Source organism: Pteropus medius, unplaced genomic scaffold, assembly GCF_902729225.1.
Source record: "Pteropus medius unplaced genomic scaffold, Ma_sr-lr_union100, whole genome shotgun sequence".
In the NCBI taxonomy this organism is placed as follows: domain Eukaryota; kingdom Metazoa; phylum Chordata; class Mammalia; order Chiroptera; family Pteropodidae; genus Pteropus; species Pteropus medius.
In genome coordinates, this window is record NW_024352785.1 from 18,381,555 (window position 1) to 18,401,335 (window position 19,781).

Below are 19,781 nucleotides of genomic sequence, written 5' to 3' on the forward strand. Positions count from 1 at the left end.
GAAGAGTGACTTAATGGCTCAGAGTCTCAGCTTCTTTATCTATAAAACGGGATAATATCTGTTATAGGGATACCCAAGACATTGAAATAAGATGGTTATATAAAGCATATAGCATGTAATATTTTCCCTTTGCCTAGGAAATGGGTAAATAATTTCAGAAGAAAAACTTTGGGGTGTGAACATCTAAAGGATAAAAACAGATGAACTCAAAGTGAAATTAATGCCACTGGATTGGAGTGGCATGTCCAGATCTGTGCCTTTTCTATAAAATGAAGTTCTGAACACAAACGAGCACAGCAGGGTGTGATTCAGTGAATAAATGACCACTGGTCTCCCACTGTCTAACTGAGGCTACTTCTCTACTTTGCTCATTCGAATACAATTGTCCATTAGGCAGCATTTAACCATAATCACGTGCAGCTCACAATATTTCATACCATTATTTGTTTAAAAATGTGTATTCTTTCTTTGGAGTTAAAAGTGTTAGTTGTTGACACTTAAAACTGAAGAGGCAAGAGAAGGGCTGGAGGAAGCCCTCAGCGGGGACTTTTATGCATATTTTATAACTATATCTGAAATCTGCACTGGGGCTTCTGCAGATTATGTGTCCCTTCAGTTCCACCTGGTGCCTACTGCCTACACGGGGCAGCTCCTGGGAGCTAGTAATGCCTTGTGCTCTTGGTTGGATTTAGGAGGAAGATGCTTAGCAGTTGTCATCATTCATTCAGTGACATTTCACTGCTCTTCTGTCAGACTTCTCTTTACAAAGCTCTGTGCCAGCTGCCCAGGAACACCCTCACCCGCACACCCCACCCCAAACTCCCATATAATAACTCCTCATTGTTTCCTTTCCAAGCAGGGGACCCCTTGGCGGCCAACACTAGTTGTACTATTTATTCTCACATTTGGAATTAGCTCAAAGGTTCCAGAATCTTTCAGGATTATTTGTCTCATTTTGTTTATTTCCTCTTATTGTTGGCCCAGATGTGCTTAAGGAAAACCTGGCTGAATTTTTTCCCTATATTTGAGAGCACCTGAGATGAATTAGTAAAGACTACAGACCTTTCTTCTCTCTGCCTCCCACCTCCCAAGAGGCTTGTCCTGTGAAGGGTTAAGTTGCTCACAAAATGCTCACATTTGTTATTCCAGGTGGTGGATACACATTTGTTTGCTATATTATTCTTTGTCCTCCTCTGTATTTAAAAAACAGAATCATTAAAATAAAAAAGTTCTATGAAACAATTCTTGGTGTTTTGCATCTGGGTACCAGCAGCTACAGGACTGAAAAAGTTCCTCTTGAGAACGTGGTTTCTAATTTATGTTTCAACCCAAGTTCACTGCAAGTATCAATACAATTTAAAATAATAGAATCTGGTCATGTAATTCTTTTTATGCAAGGGACTGGATTTTCCCTCCAAATTAATCCTTTACCAGTAGTGGATGGGCTAAAAACACAGGCATCAAGCAGTTAGCTCACTTCCATCTGGCACAGCCATGTAAACACTTCGGTTGGTTTGCTTTTTTAATGAAGTGATTTTTAATGAAGCAAGCTGTGAATTTAATAGATACCTTAAAACAACTTCTTTATAACTAAGCTTTAAGTAATGAAGCAACTGCCAAATTAGCCACCAAAACCAAGAGAAAAATTCAAGACTGAACAACTGCAGGATCAAGGAATGTTGGACTTTGGTCATTGGGCATGTCGTCTCAACTGCTGGCAGAAAAGATGGTGACATAAGTCCACTGGGAGGCTGGTGCCCTGCTCAGAGACCTTACCAGAGGTCAAAGGCATGCCTGGCCAACACTAAGGCATACTGCAAAGTGCAAGATATCTGAACCGTTGTTATTCCTACCACTGTCCATGCTAGTGCGCTATCTCTTAGTGGTTTCTCAACCTTCTGATTCTGAACTAGCCATTTCGGCTCACTTATAATGTGGCGACAATTAAGAGGGAGATTATTAGTTTCAGTTTATGTTACCTTGAAAGAAAGATGTTGATAGAATGCACAAAGTATTTGAGAACTCTTTTAAAGGTCGGGGATATTATCCAGTTCTGGAATCTCAAATGTAAATAGTAGGCAGGAAATACAAGAGGGTGAAGAGGGCTGGGTGGGTGTCAGCAAAAGGCAAGGCATGGGGTAACTGGGGAGAGCATGTTCCACCTAACGGCACTTTGTGTGTGTGTGTATGTGTGTGCACGCGCGTGCGTGCGTGTGTGAATTCAATACAGTACACCTGTGTGCAAGAATGAACTTGTCAGTTGGTGAGTTCTGCCTTTACTGGTGAGGAAGCTGATGCATAAAGAGGAGATATGACTTGTTTGGGTTCTCACTGTAGGTCGTGGGTGACAGGGACAGGAATCCAAGGCCCCCTGCTGCCAGTGTCATGATGTTAAGCCCTGCTTGAAAAAACTCACTGGCAAAGAATTCACTCAGTGAGAGGGCCTTTGTCCTGTTATCTAAAAAAAAAAAAAAAAAAAAAAAGATAGACGCAAAGTCCCTCACATACCCCACTTCTGGTACTTGACATTTCCCTTGTCCTTCACATACGGCTCTTTACTCTGTTTTGAGGCTTTAGCCTTGCCTGGATCAGGTGGGGGAGTTGCCTCAGGTGGCTGGAGCTGGAAAGGAAGGGCCTAAGAAGGCCTGGGTGGCAGAGTGGGAAAAACTCGTGCCCACCTGCCCTTGAGCTCAAGAGGTGGCACTCCATGGGGGACGTGAGAGTGAGGACTCTTGGTGGACTCAACCAAATCCCGCTCACATTCCATTTCACAGCTGCTGGGGTATGGCCTTCTCTTCTATTTTGTCTCTCCAGAACATAAGATGAGGCAGGAGACAGGAATGAATTTAGGGACAGGAGACATTCTTTTTCTTGCTGAAAAATTTTGACTTAACATCACCAATATAAATTTGTTTCTTCATCTATCTATGGGTGATATGATTTTTCTCCTCCAACACTGTGGTGAAGAGTTTGCTTGCACAGTACTTGAATTCCTAAAAGCTTGACAAATGCTAGCTGGGCCTGAATCTTTCTGATTCAGTTCGATTCGCCCCACCCTCAACCACACTTCTCTAACCCAGGCCAGCCTTTCCCTGCCAAGCCTTGAAGTGCACATTTTCTCTTCACTGCTTACAGTGCGTAAAGGGCTCCTGCCACCTGTCATTCCTTAAAACCCTAGTGAGGACGTATGACTGGGTGGGAGAAAGAATTGGTGAGAATCGCCGCATTTGCTGTATTGCTCAAAGCAGTGATGCTAGTTTGTATTATAAAAGCCCTTGTGCAACTGAGTTGTTTTAAATTATAAGGGCAAAGGGTCAATTTCTTAGATTTACAACCATAGAACCATAGACCAAAAATACGATATATGGCTTGCAATTAGGGGAGGGGCGGGTCTCCATTCATCCATTTATTTAGTGAATAGATGCTTCTTGATTGCCTATCACATGCTGCGACAATGGTCTAGCCACCTTACTCACTGGTCCGCACTCATGAGTTGGAATGAAGAGGGGAGCTTGCCTGCCTTCCTTCGAGGAAAGGAACAGGCGGCCCTCATGCCTGGGAAACTCCTTGAATCAGTTTATATCCCCTACGGGGTCATTCCCGAATTACCTGAATGGTACAAGGGTTTGCTGATGAAAATGAATACTCGAAAACCAAAAGCTCAGGTTTTTACTTAACTAAATATATTAAATCAAAACAAAGCAAAGCAAAGCAAAACAAAACACAGTACAATAAGAGTTGTGCAATGTCCCCACCTACATGTGGTATGTACATATTAGCGGGGGAGGTTAAGTGAAGTCTTAAATCTATTAAATAGCAAGTGCCAAGGTACAAAGTAGTTTCTCCACAGCAGTTCAACTCTGCTCCCTGTTGTGTAGCAGCAGATTACACTGAATCCAGGGCACACTTTAAGATCATTTTCCTCCAGTGACTTACAAAAATAATCATAAATGAAAAGTTTGAAAAAAATCCTTAATTCTCATCTCCCTAGCCTTACATCCCATGATTATGAGTAACTGATATATCCGAAAACACTCTCAGTTTGAATTTAGCTAAACCTCTGACTCACAGGGAATAGTTTTTAAATTGTTCATACAATTCTTATCAATCAGCTGGGTCTGTGTAAAGGAAAAAGGAATACGGAAACCTAATCACTCCCTCTGTGAAAAATCACCACGTCTCCCTGATTAGGGGAAGATCAGATCCCGGGAAACCTTTCCCCTATATTTCCACCATTTCCTGGTTGTGTCATTTTAATCACGACATTGTTGAGCTGACCTATTACTTCATGAGTTTTCTGGGTAAGGCTGAGTGTTACTGACACATGTCTTAGGAAAGCGAGTGGCAGATACTCTTATCACCAGAATCTGATGTTGCAAGCAGGTTATTTGCACATAGTAAGAGGGGCTTCCTTGGCAAACTGCTCAATCAGATGTGCAATTACGGCAACAGGCAGGAGTCAAGGTGCATAATTTTGGGGAACAACTCATGGTATTTTTATTGATTTGCTGTATTTTGCCCTTATAAAGGAATGGTATCAAAGTTCAACTTGGAAATGAGGAACACTAAGAATGAGCAGGAAGGAGATCATAAAACCATCAGGCTGGTCATTCAAGGAATCCTTTTATGGTTAGTGGATGTCTGTTTACTGCATTCTACCAGGTCGTTATTCTTGGGAATGATTCATCTCACAAATTGCCACCGGATACATTTTCCATCATCAACGACAAATATATAGCCTTCATGAGAGACGTGTTAGCTGTATAGATATGAAATGTATGTGTGTTATATCTGCTCTTCCTTCTTGCTATGTACAGTTGGAATGTTTTCCTTTCAAGTTTTACCTGATTGGATGGAGACCTTATGAAATTTATATGAGCTAGGCTATTGAGGAAATTCACCCAGATCTGAATAAACCAGATGATCCCAATGTAGCTCTTGGGTTGAAACTAGCTCTAGCTTTATTGGCTTACTTAGCGATAAGAAAATATTTAGGGTATAAAATTGGCAATGAACTTACCAAAAGAGACTAAAAGATGTAGTCTGGTCATGTAGATAGGCAGGTAAGTAGGTAGGTAGGTAGGTATACAGACAGACAGACAGACAGATAGACAGACAGACAGACATGCACACAAAATCAACTTACTGAGGTATAAATTGCATACCATTAAATGGGTCATTTTAAGAGTAGAATGCAAATTTTTGTACAAGAACTTTAGCCTTGGACCTTTAGCCTTGTAGAGACCGAAGACATCAGGGAGCCCTCCTAGCTCACCTTCCTACATACCGCAGCTCAGAGAAACTGAGCCACCCCCCCGAGATGGTCAATGGTAAAGCGGGGAGATGGTACTCAGTTTGGAGGTGTTAATAAAAAACCAGCCCATTGATTTGGCCATTATGAATAGAAATGCACCCTTTTGTGGAGAGGGGGAGAAAAGCTTTATGTAGCAGTCCATGCATAGCCACCAGCTCTGGGTTCCTGACCCATTAAAAGTAAACATCCAACTGCTGGTTGCCGAGAATGCAGGAAAGGAAGTGAAGGGGAAGTGTCTTCAGAACAGTGGTGTCAGGGAAGATGAAGGGCTACGTTGAATGAATAACTAAGAGAATTACCAAAGAGTGGGAATCTGAAGTGTTAAAGTAATTCTGACCAATATTAACGTCTGGATGCTGACAAATAAAATTTATAAATGACTTTTTCAACCTCTTCCTCTAGCAACAGGAGCTGTTATTACAACATTGATTTTGAAATTAAGTGTTATGGAATTTTCTTGCTTTAATGAGAAGGCAGATCCAACTGGTAAATAAAGTAATGATTAAAGCAATCAAAAGAGTGAAAATGAGAAATAAAGTAACCATACTCCTAATGCTGAACCCAAACTGGCAGGTTTTGCTGATTTACTAAAAAGATTCATATTTATCTGGAGATAAACGTATTGAGAAGCAATGCTCACTGAATAAACCTTCTCTTTGCTAAGAGGAGAAAAGTCAATTAGTAATGTCATCTGTTTAAAAATCTACCTGTACCTGGTTCTTATTTGTCCTCCAGCTGAGAAACTGAAGACAACTTCTTTTCACTGCTTGTGGTCAAACAGCAAGTTCATTTCTCGCCACGGGATGATCAAACGGCCAGCCTCCCCCAGCTTGAGAAGGTTTGCCTTTCACTTTCAACTTGTTCAATCATCATTAACTCCGAAAAATGTCACATTCCATTTGTGCAATGAAAATTTCACCACCGGCAACCGTTTGGGTTAAGGTTTTGTAGGTGAAGCCCTAAATCTTGCAGAGCACCTCACACATTCTCAAGGGCATTTGCCTTGTTTCCTTGTTTAATGACAGTTGCCTAAGATCCTGGAGTCTGTCTGCGGCCTGACACAGGAAACTCTGAAGAAATGTCTGTGTGTGGGTACATGTTTCCCTCTCTGAGAGTCAAAAGGTTCAGTAGGTGATACAAAGCGTGGGTATAATCTGAGAAAAATTAAGGTGTGTGCATAGACACACAGACACACAATTTACACATACCCTCCTTTGTTATATATAGTATGCACATATACACTGGAATTTTTACCAAATAAAAGCAAAAGTCTCCTTTACTGGGGAGATACTAGTAAAGAAGACCACTGGACGCAGCCCATTTAAAGCAGGGTTTTCCTACTCTGGGAACCCAGCTTTCCCAAGGAAGCTAACTTATCAGCAAGGAGAAGTTCCAAAAAGTTTCTAGAAAGGAGAAATCGGCTTCTTTTTAACTTTTGCCATTGGGCTTGAGAGAACTTCATCTCCTTTGTTTATTATTTAATTAGGTTTCCCCCTCTGCAGAGGGGTTCTGACGTGTAAATCCCAGTGAATGTGGCACAGAGCCAAATCCCTGGTCGGTACTCTATAAATATCGGTTTCTGAAAGTGGTTGTCAGGCAGCAAGATGACTAAAGTAAGAGGTCACTTGATCCAGAGTCTTAAAAAAAGCATAGAGTTTATTGGGGCAAGTCAAATAAGTTTTGTGCCATTTGGCAAGCAAGTCAGAGCTAAAACAAGCCCCAGTAATGGGTCCTGATTAAATTCTCAAGGTCAAATCCAAGAGAATATATATATATACAGAGCTCTCCAGAGCCTTAAGTGCCGAGGCACTAACACACTGTTTTAAATAGTCTCCAAGAAGGGCTTCTTGAGTCCTAGCTTTTGTTCAATTCCAAAGTTTTGCTGGGTCAGCTCTTGGAAAAAGGAGGTTACCAGCAGCTCTGGATTACAGGCACAATGTCTTGTGTCTCTTTGAATTAGCTCTGGCTCATAATGTATTAGAATATTTATTGTTGCCAAAATCCAATTTTTAATTGACTAGTAGAAATTGAGGGTAGGAGAGAGGGCAAAAATAGTCTAATGATATTTTCCAACTCCCCCAGCTAATACAAGACCAGACCCTGGATCTAAAGAAGAATCATGTGGCTCCTAAAACATAAAAGAGAATGAATGTCCTGCCATTTTAATGACTGGGTTGACAACACCACCTTCTCAGAAAAGAGATTCTAATAGTAGGTTATTAGCTGAAAAAAACACTAATGTATAATTTCCTAGGAGAGATTTTTTTTTTTATTCAAACACTTGCATATGTGCCTAGTATTCTTCTACGTGCTTTATAAATATTAATTCATCTAACCTCATAGTAATTCCAAGAGGTGAAGTAACTTACCGAAGGTCATGGAACTATTCAAACCACTACGCAGCTATATTTTTTCATACAGACCTCTCAGAATATGCAACCCAAATGCCCCTTTATCTGTTGCTTCAAGATGGGCAGACAATGTGCAAAGAGAAAAGTGATTTGCTTGCTCTACTTCACAGGGATAGAAAAATGGAGATCGAGTCTCTAAGCTTCCCTTTTCTCCTTACCTGATTTCTTCTACTGTCTTGTCTCCACCTTGTGGAGGTCACCTTTCTACTTTTGGCTCCTGAGTGAGCTAGTGATCTGTCTCTATCTGTGTCACGCACACACATGCATATGTGGGTGTGCACACACATACACACTCTCACACCCAACTTTCACACAGAGCTGTTACTGTGCTTCAGTGAAGCCACACAGGCTGTGTGATCTGGGCATAAAAGCAGACATCATTTGCTCATTAGAGCTAAATTTTCAGGACGTGCCCCAATTACTGACCTCCACTAACGGCCTGGGTTTGCGCTCGACTGCAAACCTGAAGTGGCAGAGTTCACAGTAGCTGGTGTTTGAGGACGACAGCCAGTGCTCCAGGCAGCTCCGATGAATTGTCCCCAAGGTCCCCGTACATTCACATGGAGAGAGCAAGTCCTCTTGGCTGCTGCCCTCATGGCAGATCCTGCACATTGGCCGGTCATTGAAGGGGCTGTAAGAGAAGGAGGGGCACCTACTGGTCACTGGGCTAGAAACCACTGCCATGTGGATGGTTCTCTGACTCTGTGTCCCTTGGACCCTTCCAGTGACAGCTGCTCAGAAAAGATGCCTGCTTTAAAACCCTGTATCTACACTGGCACTTGCCAATACAAAGAAATAGGGGGTGGCCTGGGGCCAGAAGTGAGTGAAAACAAGCAACATGTTATTTTTGTGTTGGATATAGATGTATTTCATGCAAACTACCAATCAAAAAATGATCCCTTGCCATTCAGAAAACCATCCCTTGCCATTAAGAAAAGAAATTGTTTTGAAATGACACCAATTGTCGTTTCTAGACAAACTGTGTCTTTTGAATTTGGCCAGGACGCTTTTGAATACCCCGAGCTTCCTTTCGTTTCTTCTTTTAATAGCACGAGAAGAGGTAAGTGAACTGATAGCCAGCCCTAAAGCTGCCACACAGAAGTGCAGTCTGAGCCACGGCACAAAGCTGAGTGGCGGGTCAGTCCTTTGAGCTTTCCTAGGATGCTCTCTGGGATACTAAGGACACTAAGCTGAAAGTGAGTAATGAGTATATCCTACCAGGTAGCCTCCATCTAGAGCTCTGCCTTTAATTTGCAAAAACCACCCCTGCACATTTTGTGAAGGCACTGAATGCAGTGGTTCATGAGGCAGGCTCTCGAGTCCAGCTTCCTGGGCTTGAATGTCAGCTCTGCAGCTTACTAGTTGGCTAATCTGGGGCAAGTAATGTCATCTCTCTGCACTTTAATTTTCTCATCTCTAAAATGGACACAAAGAATGGCGCCTTTCATATGATGACTGCGAGGATGAAAAAAGACTGTCCAGATCGGAAGCTTAGAATAGGGACCGGCATATAGTAAATGCCTAGTTAATGCTAACTATTTTCACTCGTAGAAAAATTCAGGTCTGGGAAAATGGAACAGCATGGCCCTCATCACGTAAGTCAGTGATGAATGGAAGTGTCAAACTGGGACGACCTCACTTCTCAATGGATACTGTGTTTGATCAGAGAGGACTATTCCTTTCTGATCAATGTGTTCTTATATTGCTTGAGCTTTCTTTTATTGGGCATTAGATTTTAAAATATGTCATTACTTTATGTGCCAACCTCTTTACCTGCCCTCCCCTGCCTCTTCCCATCCCCCAAAGATGACAGTGACTCAGGCTCATGCCCATAATCTGACACCATCTTTGGTAATACTGCTGTTTCCCACAGGCTTTTCTGTGGATGATGCTGGAAATGTGCAAAGGCTAAAAGGGGATTAAAGGAGGAAAGGATCTCCTTCCCACTTGCCCCAAAGACCCAGTCATGCTCAGGGGAAGGAAAAGAGAGTTTAAAGAGTTGACTTTTTTTCTCATTATTTCTTGCCTCCTTCATTTGCATTGAGCCAAATGCATGTAAAATTCTAAAACTTTCTAGTTTACATTACTATGTGGTAGAATGCAGAAATGCCTGACAGACACACACATGCACGCATTGGCTCACAAGTTTCAGTTATTTGAGCTCTGCAGTCTGCTCTTCCTGATCAAACGAGGTGTTTGATGGCTGCAAGGGTGACAGGTGCATATCAGTTATCTGTCTCAGTTCACAGATGAGCAACGATGCTCACCGCCTCATTGTATTCTGAGTCCTAACCAATTGTTAGAAGCTTTTCGAGAGGTGGAAAAATATATATTGATCCTCGTCCCCCATTTCTCCTGTTTGCGATAGTAGCACAAATTGAAAGTACATGGACAACATTTACAACATGCACGGGTGTGTGAGTCCATGTCTGGTGGCCACCAAGTCCAGGCTGGGGGCAGCAGAAATGCTGTGGTCCACTAGTCATTCTGCTGCAGGCACATGTTAAGATCTGTGGACCTGTATCTGCACTGGAGGGGTTGACCGAATTGCTCGGACCAAGGTAAGTGGTCAAGGTGTGAATGACTGACCCAAATTTCAGGGTTGAAAGTGTTAGTACTGATATCAGGAGACAAACCCAGTGTTGATATACATGTTACATTCACATGTAAGGTCAAAGTCCCACTTACCCATTTTGAAAGAAAGCCAAGGAGTACCTACTGGCACAGCAGCCTATAGCTCTCAATCTGCCACTGGGCAGCAACAGCACAAGAAGAGCCCTCCAGGGACAAAGTGTTGGCCTGGATAAGCCATCTCCAGGCTGTTGAAAGCCTTTAGCTTTGCTTTGGGGAGACAAGCTGTGGGGGTTTTAACAATGCAGGATGTGCATGAAAGATCATGGGTGGGGGCCCATGAGGAGCAAAGGAGGGAGCAATAGAAGAGGCCCCCAAGTGGGAATGTGCCAGAGAAGACTCATCTAGGAAGTGGCCTTGGTCTGTGCTCCTATCAGGCAGTGCTGGTTGGCATGCACACCAGGAATGTCACGTCATAAGTTTTGCCCACTTGGGCTCAGTCACCTGGAATCAAGTACCTCCTGCATTCTATTCTATCAAAGGTTTACCTTTGTTAGTGCCTGGAGACAATGAGTGTAATTACTGTAGCAACGTCAAAATAACAAATGTAAAGCAAGTGACCCTGTGTCTTGTGGGATCCTCTCCTGCCTGGCTCTCTGCAAGTGTGAATTTAAGTGGAAAACTAGACAACAGAAATTTTAGCTTTATATCCTATTGCTATAGAAACGGCAATGACAGAACTTGTGTGGTCTTTTTTCTCACCAATACCTCCTCTCACTTGACACAAAGACCTGAGCACTAATTACATTCCCTTCAGCATTCTCCATCCGACAAGAGTCCTTCGGATCAATTACACATTCATTTATTTTCATTTAAATTGTGGTACTACCTCTGGGTGGCAAGAGTCCGCACTACTGTTGACAGCAGCTGCCCATCCTTGGCCGAAACTTGCATGACATACTGTGGCTGCCCATTCACTAGGCTGCCACAGTCCTCCACGGTCTTCACCACGGGTGCAGCTGAGCTGGTGCAGTCTGGCAGCACTTCGGGCAGGTGACTGCAGCGGCTGGTTGTCATGGTAACAGACAGCAATTACTTTGCTAATGGCTTCCACATTCATACAGGATTTCCATCTAAGAGAGATCAAAAAACAGTTTACTTGGGCAGGGTGGTTAATAGGAAATGGAGAATTAAAGGCTACTGACATCATTATGTCATTATTTAATATAAATAACAGGGGTAGCCTTGCTGTGGCCCATTATCTTGTTACCATTTAATATGCATGCATGCGCGCACACACACAGAGCCCACAAGAAACAGCAGACGTGGTTATGAACAAGACAGTGAGCATGCCAGTGTACATAAACATTTAGGATCCCTGCTCTTGGAGAGGGGAGGGAATGATGGCTCTGAAGCCAGTTCTCCTGCTCTGTACCAGAGAAGCAATACATCTCCATTGATACTCTCTAAAAGTTATTATTACTACTGTTTGCAACTACTTTTTCTTCTAAGTAATTTATTCTCCATGCAACTTCATTCTGAGACACTGAGATTTTATTTTATAAATGAGAAAGAAAGAAAAAAATCAAAACAAATCTGGCCAAGTAGCACCTTGTAGGATATTTGCCAAACATGAATCATCCAATTAATGAACCAACTTTCTGACCTTTGCCATATTTGTGTCCCATGATACAATTATCTACTTAATCTGTCTTGAAAATTAACTTCCTTTAAAAACTTAACCTTTTTTAGCTTTGTCTTAAAGTTATTCATGAAATGATGAGTTTGATGAGCTTGTTACAATTTTTTCCTAATGGTCATTACAATAAATACACTATTACTGAGTTTTGTCTCTTTATGTATTACCTAAAATCCAGGGACACTGCATTGTCATAAGGGGACACATAGGAGAATGGAAGAAACTGATAAAAGAGATCTTTACCGCCTATTAAACATAATCCGTTCTTAACAATGGCCTTACCTCCCTGACACATAGTCTATCATGTAGACTGCTAGAAATTGTTTCCAACTTGTGTGGTGTGGGCTTGAACTTGACCTCAAGTTCAAAGTAGTCAGGCCCACTGAAGTGATGAACCCCAATGCATTCAATACTAGGTCTGCATGTGATGTGTATGGAATAGAGGGCTTTACAGAAACTTTTAGGAGGGATTATTTATGTCTAAAGGTGAGATGACACAGTTTCACAGTTCACACAGGTTGTTTCTGCCCAGCTTGCTCACCCCAAGCTCCTGAGTCCAACATGGCTTGGACTCAGTAGACAGAGGCAGTACTGGTTGACAGACTGAGTTCACATCACTAACCAGTCCGGGTGGTCAAGGTTCCAAGTCTAAATAAATCAGCCCCCCAACCCTGAGGGGATTTCTGGAATTCCTCAAAGGGTTGTTTTCTCCCAGATATTTGTCTCTACTTATTACTCTTTACTTGACTCCTGCGGGTCTGGAAAACAGGATCTTCCCAATTTCCAGAAAAATGTGCATCGACTGGATGTTCTTAGGATGAGTACATAGTGTTTCCAGATGAACTTGAGCTGACACTGTCCCTCCTGACAAGCACATGTCAAGCAGGCCTGACCATCAAGAGACAAACGGATGAGAATGGAATCCCTTCCTTGTTGCTGAGGTGTCTGGCTGGCCTCACTCCAGCATGCTGTTTTCTGTGCTCCGTGGCTGCCATGAGTCCTCCCAGGGACCTCTCCCAGGAGCCCTTTGGAACCTAGCAGTGAAGAGAGGGCTGCAGACACCAGTCCTGGTCCAAGGTCTGATGTGGGGGCAGAGGCAGAGCTGCCCCTTCAATGCCATTGTCACAACTCTGGTAGGTTTCTCAACCACCAGATACTGAGCATTCAGGGAACACAATCAGATAATTAGCTAGTATAATTTTGCTTTTTAAATAGAATTTGTTGCTTTTTTTTTTTTCATTGCAAAAGCAATAAGTTATGGAAAGTACAGAAAAGCACAAAGAAAACTATAAAACTTACTCATAATCCTACCACTCAGATAACCACAGTATACTTTTTGGGAGGATGTCTTTTTAATTTTGGCAGGGTTGGCAGGGTGGAGTTGCTAATTTGCAGCTGGAGCCAGATATCTTTTTTTTTTTTTTTAAACTCAGTAACAGTAGCTCTCAGGCCATAGAACAAAAGGATGTTCAAAAACTGCCTTCTAAAACTGTGTCTAATCCCCCTCCCCTGGCCTGCCCTTATAAAACCCCATTGACGTGATTTTAAATTCTCATAATGCCTCACAGTCACAAAGTGTAACTTCCTGGCACAACTCTCTTGCTTCACAAGGCAGCCATAGATTAAGAGCCAGGGGTGTGTTGGCAGGAAAAGCAGACACAGTGACCTTCTTGCCGCATGGAATCATTATGTCTGGGTGCACTTTGAGAGTCTATTTTTGGGTTTTGCATATTTCCAATTCAGAGGGCCAAACTCTCCCTCCCTATACTTGATGGAACTGGAGGGAGGCAGAGAAGGAATGCACAGAGTGAGAAAATGGAACCAGGGTTGCCAGTAGTTATGCTACCCTCATTAGTAGAGGGACTGTCACTCAGGCATATGATGCCCCCAAGTTCATTCACTTAGACTAAATCCTCATCAAAGGAAGTAGTTCTAAATATATGACCTAAATCTGCAATAAAATGTCCTTAAAGCAATTCTAGAAGTGGAGTTTCCTTTAATCTTACAGATATCTGTAAATTCACTTCTGGATGATATACATCATTTAACTTCTGTTCTCAGAGGCAAAAGGGAAATTATTAGCCATCTGAACAGTTTATTCCATTAACAATGGGTGCTAGGTGCTGAGTTGGACATAAAGGAATACATACTTTGCCTTCTTCTGCAAGTAAGCCCTGGTTCTTTGCCTTGTGCCATCTCGGTAGAACCCTGAACCTAGCTTAGGATCTGATTGAAATGAGACTCCAGTCTGGCACTCACTGGAGAACACCCCAGAATAACCATGAGATACTAGGACTGGTATACCTGTGATGAGTCCCCACACTACTAAAAAATTGGGTGGGGGGTAGGAATCACATAGAGCATGAGCACCTTTGATCATGGTAGAAATGGCTGAGTTGGTTCTAACTTCAGAAGTGGGGATCTAATCATGTAGTGAGGTGGAAGAGGAAAGCAGGGAGCATATTCTTCCCAGTCTCAGTCAAAAAGGGAGCCCCAGAGGCCTTGAGCCAGGCATGGGCAGGAGTGGGCCTTCCAGGCTGCATGCTCCAATTGGCATGCATATTGCACCTGGGGCAGTAACAAATAGCCCACTGCATTTCCTTATCTAGTTCAGAGCCACCTGGGAAAACAGCAGGCTGTTGCCGTGGATGCTGAAAGGAGCTAAGCTGCGGGCTTGTAGCCTAGCATTGGTCTTTCCCTGATCTTTCAGCAAAATTTCAAGCACCATTTGACCATTTTCTTATCAATAAGGAAATTGCTTCCTAGTCCACCCAAGAATTCTGCTCTCTGGGATTTCTCAGGACAAAAACACAATGCTAGGAAACCTCAAATTGCACTGGTAGGATGGGTCCTTTGTTGACCAGGCTTGACACCTTGTGTAATTTCTTTCCCAGGCTGAGAATAAAACATAATTTGGCACTGGCCAAATTCAGTTTCACACAGTGGGAATAGGTGGATGAGAGGGAGACAATAAAACAGGAGGGAGTGGCTAAATAAATAAAAGACTGATTAGACAATTGTTAAGATAAAAAGAACTGTTAAATTGTGACCCCTTGAAGGACAAAGTACAGGTTTTACAAAAGTAAGGGCTCAAATAGGCTGCACATAATTGTTGCTGTACTTCTGAACGAGCTGCCACTGGTAAGTGATCTCCATGGGAACATGGCTGGCATCATGCGGATGCGTCCAGAGGACATAGGGGGAGGGAAGGCAAGTGAACTCTGCTCACCTATGCAGCCCTTTTGCCTCAGCAGCTCCTGGAACCTCCATAGGGATCACAGTTATGGGAAAAAGCTAGTTTCTCACACTTGGCTGAGATTTTGTGCATATTTGAAATTAGGGTACTAATACTTCCTGAGTCAACTCATCTGGTTGTTTGTGAGGTCTAAAATAATACATGTGAACATGCTTTGTAAATTGGAACAAGCGATGCACAGAGAAGGCCTCATTTTATTACTACATTAACCTTAAGTCCTGCTCTTTTTCTGGCTTGGGCTGCATCTTGCTTCTGTGTTCTAAAACTATTTTCCCCCATGTCTGGTCGACTTCTACCATGCTCCACCTTTTGGATCACACTTTAGCCCTGATGATGTACCATTCCGTCTCTCTCACAGGCGAAGCACAAAGAGAATCTCTTCCTTGCACACTCACTTCTCCTTCTCCTTAGCCCCATCTTTTTCATATCCCAAACACAGGTTTCATTCTTTCATGAAAATGTTTAGTAAAGATATTTGATGAAAAACTGCTATTATGTTTGAGATACTTGAGTCTATTTGTTATAGTAGCTACCATTATCTTAGCTAATCTCGCATGTAATAAATAACACTAGAAAGTAAAACACAAGCCACTCCCAAGTGCCTTTCCAGGCCTACTTCTACCAGAACTATATTTTTAGTGCCAAGTCAACTTTAATCTCTTAGATGTAGAATAAGAGGGCTATTTGGGGGAGGAATCTGTAATGATGGTATCTCATGTATAAAAATTACCAATGGAGACCTATAACTAAAGATCTAAAGAAGAAGCCTAGTGGAGACTGGTAGGAAGGGCAGAGATGCAAGGAAAGCCTGGCCCCACACCGACGTGTGGCAGTTGAGAATCAGGAGGGATATCTTGGCTGTGGATGTCCTCCTGAGGAGTGAAGAGTCCCAGACCCACAATAGGATCCCTAGACGAGAGCACTGGTGCTGGGGAGAGGAGCCCCCCACAACATCTGGCTGTGAAAAACAGTGGGGATTCCATTCATCTGGGTGAGATAGAAGGTTGCTGGAAACCCAAGTGTCCTCTTAAAGGGTCCATGAACAAACTCTTCCATGCCAGGGCACTCATTCTGGACTCCTATGGAGGGACAGTGGCTCAGGAAGTGCCACAAACACATAGGGAAAGATTGAGTTATGTGGATTCAGGGTAAGGGCTGGAGGGACAGCTGCCATTGTCCTGGTGTTGAGCCCTCCTGTGCAGCCTATGGTGGGCACCATCTCTCCTGTGTTGTGCCTTCCCCACATGGCCAAATCCGAATCTGCACTGGCCTGGTGAAATCTGCTCACTCCACACTTACTCTCTGAGACCCTGCCTCATCCTTGTGTATTGTTCAAGATTCTTTCAGTGGTTGAGCCATATGGGCAGGCAGCAGCAGGCCTCAGGATGTCCTGAGCCTTTTGCTGAGCCACCTCAGGCCTGCTACTGGTGGTAGCCAGCCTTGGTTCACAGCGTGGCCTCTCCCACATGCCTCCATGCCCAGGACAGGCAGCGATCGACTGTAGATCACTTTGTAGCTCTTACCAGGTAGCCCTGGGCAGTCACAGGTAGTGGCTAACCTTAGCATGCATGGGAGCCCCTCCCAACAGGCCTCAGAACCAACATATCCAAAGGCCAGCTTCAAACCGCAATAGAGCACTTATCGATTAGCACCACAAGCAGCACATCCAGAGGGTGGTCTCAGCAGGCACCAAAGCCTGCTGAGGCGAATCCCGCTCTGTGGGGTCAGCCTCCTCACAGCAGCTTGTACACTATAGATATGACCAATTCTCACAGCCAGTCAGCCTGAGGGTTAATCCCATGCACTGATGTGTCAACAGCAATCAAGGCTCAATTTCAACAGGGAGGCACATCCAACCCACACAAGTAATACTACTGGAGCGCCTGGTACTGCTTCACTGGGCCCCAGGAGGCCTTACTATATAAGCCACCTGGCCAAGACTGGGAGATGTAGCAGATCTAACTGATACATAGAAACAAACACATAGAGGCAGCCAAAATGAGAAAACAAGGAAACATGTTCTAGATGAAAGAACAGGAGAAAACTCCAGAACGAGAACTAAATAAAATGGAGGCAGCAACTTACCAGATACAGAGTTCAAAACACTGGTTATAAGTATGCCCAAGGAACTTAGGGAGAACTTCAATAAAGAGAGTAAGCATTGAAAAGGACATAAAAACCATAAAAAAAAGAACCAGTCAAAAATGAAGAATACAATAACTGAAATGAAGAACACACTAGAAGGAATCACCAGCAGATTAGATGAAGCAGAGGATCGAACTGGCGATTGGGAAGACAAGGTAGCAGGAAACACCCAGTTGGAACAGTAAAAAGAAATAAAAATAAAAATAAATGAGGATAGTTTAAGGGACCTCTGGGACAACATTAAGCGTAACAACATTCACATCATAAGGGTACCAGAAAGAGAAGAGAGAGAACAAGGGATTGAGAATGTATTCGAAGAAATAATGATGGAAAACTTCCCTAACTTGGCAAAGAAAATGGACTTATAAGTCCAGGAAGTGCAGAGAGTCCCAAACAAGATGAATTCAAAGAAGAGCCACACCAAGACACATCAAATTAAAATGGTAAAGGTTAAAGACAAAGAAAATCCTAAAAGCAGCAAGAGAAAGGCAGCTAGTTACTTACAAGGGAACTCTCATAAGACTCTCTGCTGATTTCTCAACAGAAACTTTGCAAGCTAGAAGAGACTGGCACAAAATATTCAAAGTAATGAAAAGAGAGGACCTACAACCAACATTACTCTACCCAGCAAGGCCATCATTTAGAATTGAAGGAAAGAGCTTCTCAGACAAGAAAACACTAAAGGAGTTCATCACACTAAATCAGTATTAGAAGAAATGTTCAAGAGACTTCTTTAAGAAGGAGAAGGGAAGGAGGAAGAACATAAATATGAATAATAAAATGGCAACGACTGTGTACCTATGATTATTCACAATCAGTGTAGATTGATTAAATGTTCCAGTCAAAAGACATAGAATAGCTGAACAGATAAGAAAACAAGACCCATACATATTCTGTCTGCAAGAGACCCACTTCAGATCTAAGGACACAAACAGACTAAAAGTAAAGGGACTGAAAAAGATACTTTGTGCAAATGAAAATGAAAAAAAAAAAAAAGCTGGGGTAGCAATACTCCTATCAGATGAAATAGACTAAAAAACAAAAAATATAATAAGAGACAAAGAAAAACATTACATAATGATAAAGGGATCAATCCAACAAGAGAATATGATCCTTATAAACATTTCTGCACCCAAAACAGGAGCACCTAAATATATAAAGCAGATATTAATTGACATAATGAGAGAAATCAACAGCAATAGTCATGGTAGGGGATTTTAACACCAATTGACACAAATGGACAAATATTTTAGACAGAAAACCAACAAGATAACAGCAGCCTTGAATGACATACTAGATCAGATGAATTTAATTAATATTTTTGGAGCATTTCACTTCGAAGCAGCAAAATATACATTTTTTTCAAGTGCAAATGTGAGATTTTCCAAGGTAGACCACATGATAGGCCACCAAACAAGTCTCAGTAAATTTAAGAAGACTGAAATCATATCAAGCGTCTTCTCCGATCACAATGGTATGAAACTAGAAATCAATTACAAGAAGAAAATGGAAAAACACACAAACACATGAAGGCTAAATAACATGATGCTAAACAATGAATGGATTAATAATGAGATCAAAGGCGAAATCAAGGTACCTGAGACAAATAAAATGAAAACACAATAACTCAAAATCTATGGGACACAGTGAAAGCTGTCCTAAGAGGGAAATTCATAGCAATACGGGCCTATCTCAAGAAATAAGAAAAATCTCAAATAAACAATCTTAACCTTACACTTAAAAAAAAAAACTAAAAAATAACAGAAAACAAATTTCAAAATGAGTAGAAGGAAGGAAATAATGAAGATGAAAGTGGAAATAAACAAAATAAAATCTCAAATACAATACAAAAAGTCAATGAAATCATGAGCTTGTTCTTTGAAAAGATAAATAAAATTCATAAATCTTTAACCAGACTCATCAAAAAAATAAAATAGAAAAAGAGGACCCAAATAAAATTAGGGATGAAAGAAGAGAAGTGACAACTGACAATACTGAAACAAAGAAAATGCTATGAGCAATTATATGCCAACAAATTGGACAATCTGGAAGAAATGGATAAATTCCTAGCAACATACAATCTTTCAAGACTAAATCAAGAAATATCAGAAAATCTGAATAGACCGATTATTATAAACAAAATCAAACTGGTAATCAAAAATCTCCTCACAAACTGAAGTCCTGGACTGGATGACTTCACAGATGAATTTTGCTAAACATTCAAAGAAGGATTAACATCTATTATTCTTAAATGATTTCAAAAAATTCAAGAGGAGGGAAGGCTTCAAAGCTCATTTTACAAGGCCACCATTACCCTGATTCTCAAACCAAACAAAGACATTACAAATAAAAAGACCAATATCCCTGATGAAAATCCTCAGCAAA

General features: G+C 42.0%; 1 protein-coding gene across 1 annotated transcript in view; it reads right to left on the reverse strand.

Moving 5' to 3' along the window:
* MARCHF3 (membrane associated ring-CH-type finger 3) overlaps positions 1-19,781 on the reverse strand; it is a 133,412-nt gene that overhangs the window by 22,669 nt on the left and 90,962 nt on the right. The window contains exons 2-3 of the mRNA XM_039848594.1: positions 11,186-11,429; positions 8,152-8,356 (exon numbers count right to left, since the gene is read on the reverse strand). Of these exons, the coding sequence (XP_039704528.1) occupies positions 8,152-8,356; positions 11,186-11,373 (393 nt within the window). The 5' untranslated portion in view covers positions 11,374-11,429. The remainder of the gene's footprint in view (positions 1-8,151; positions 8,357-11,185; positions 11,430-19,781) is intronic.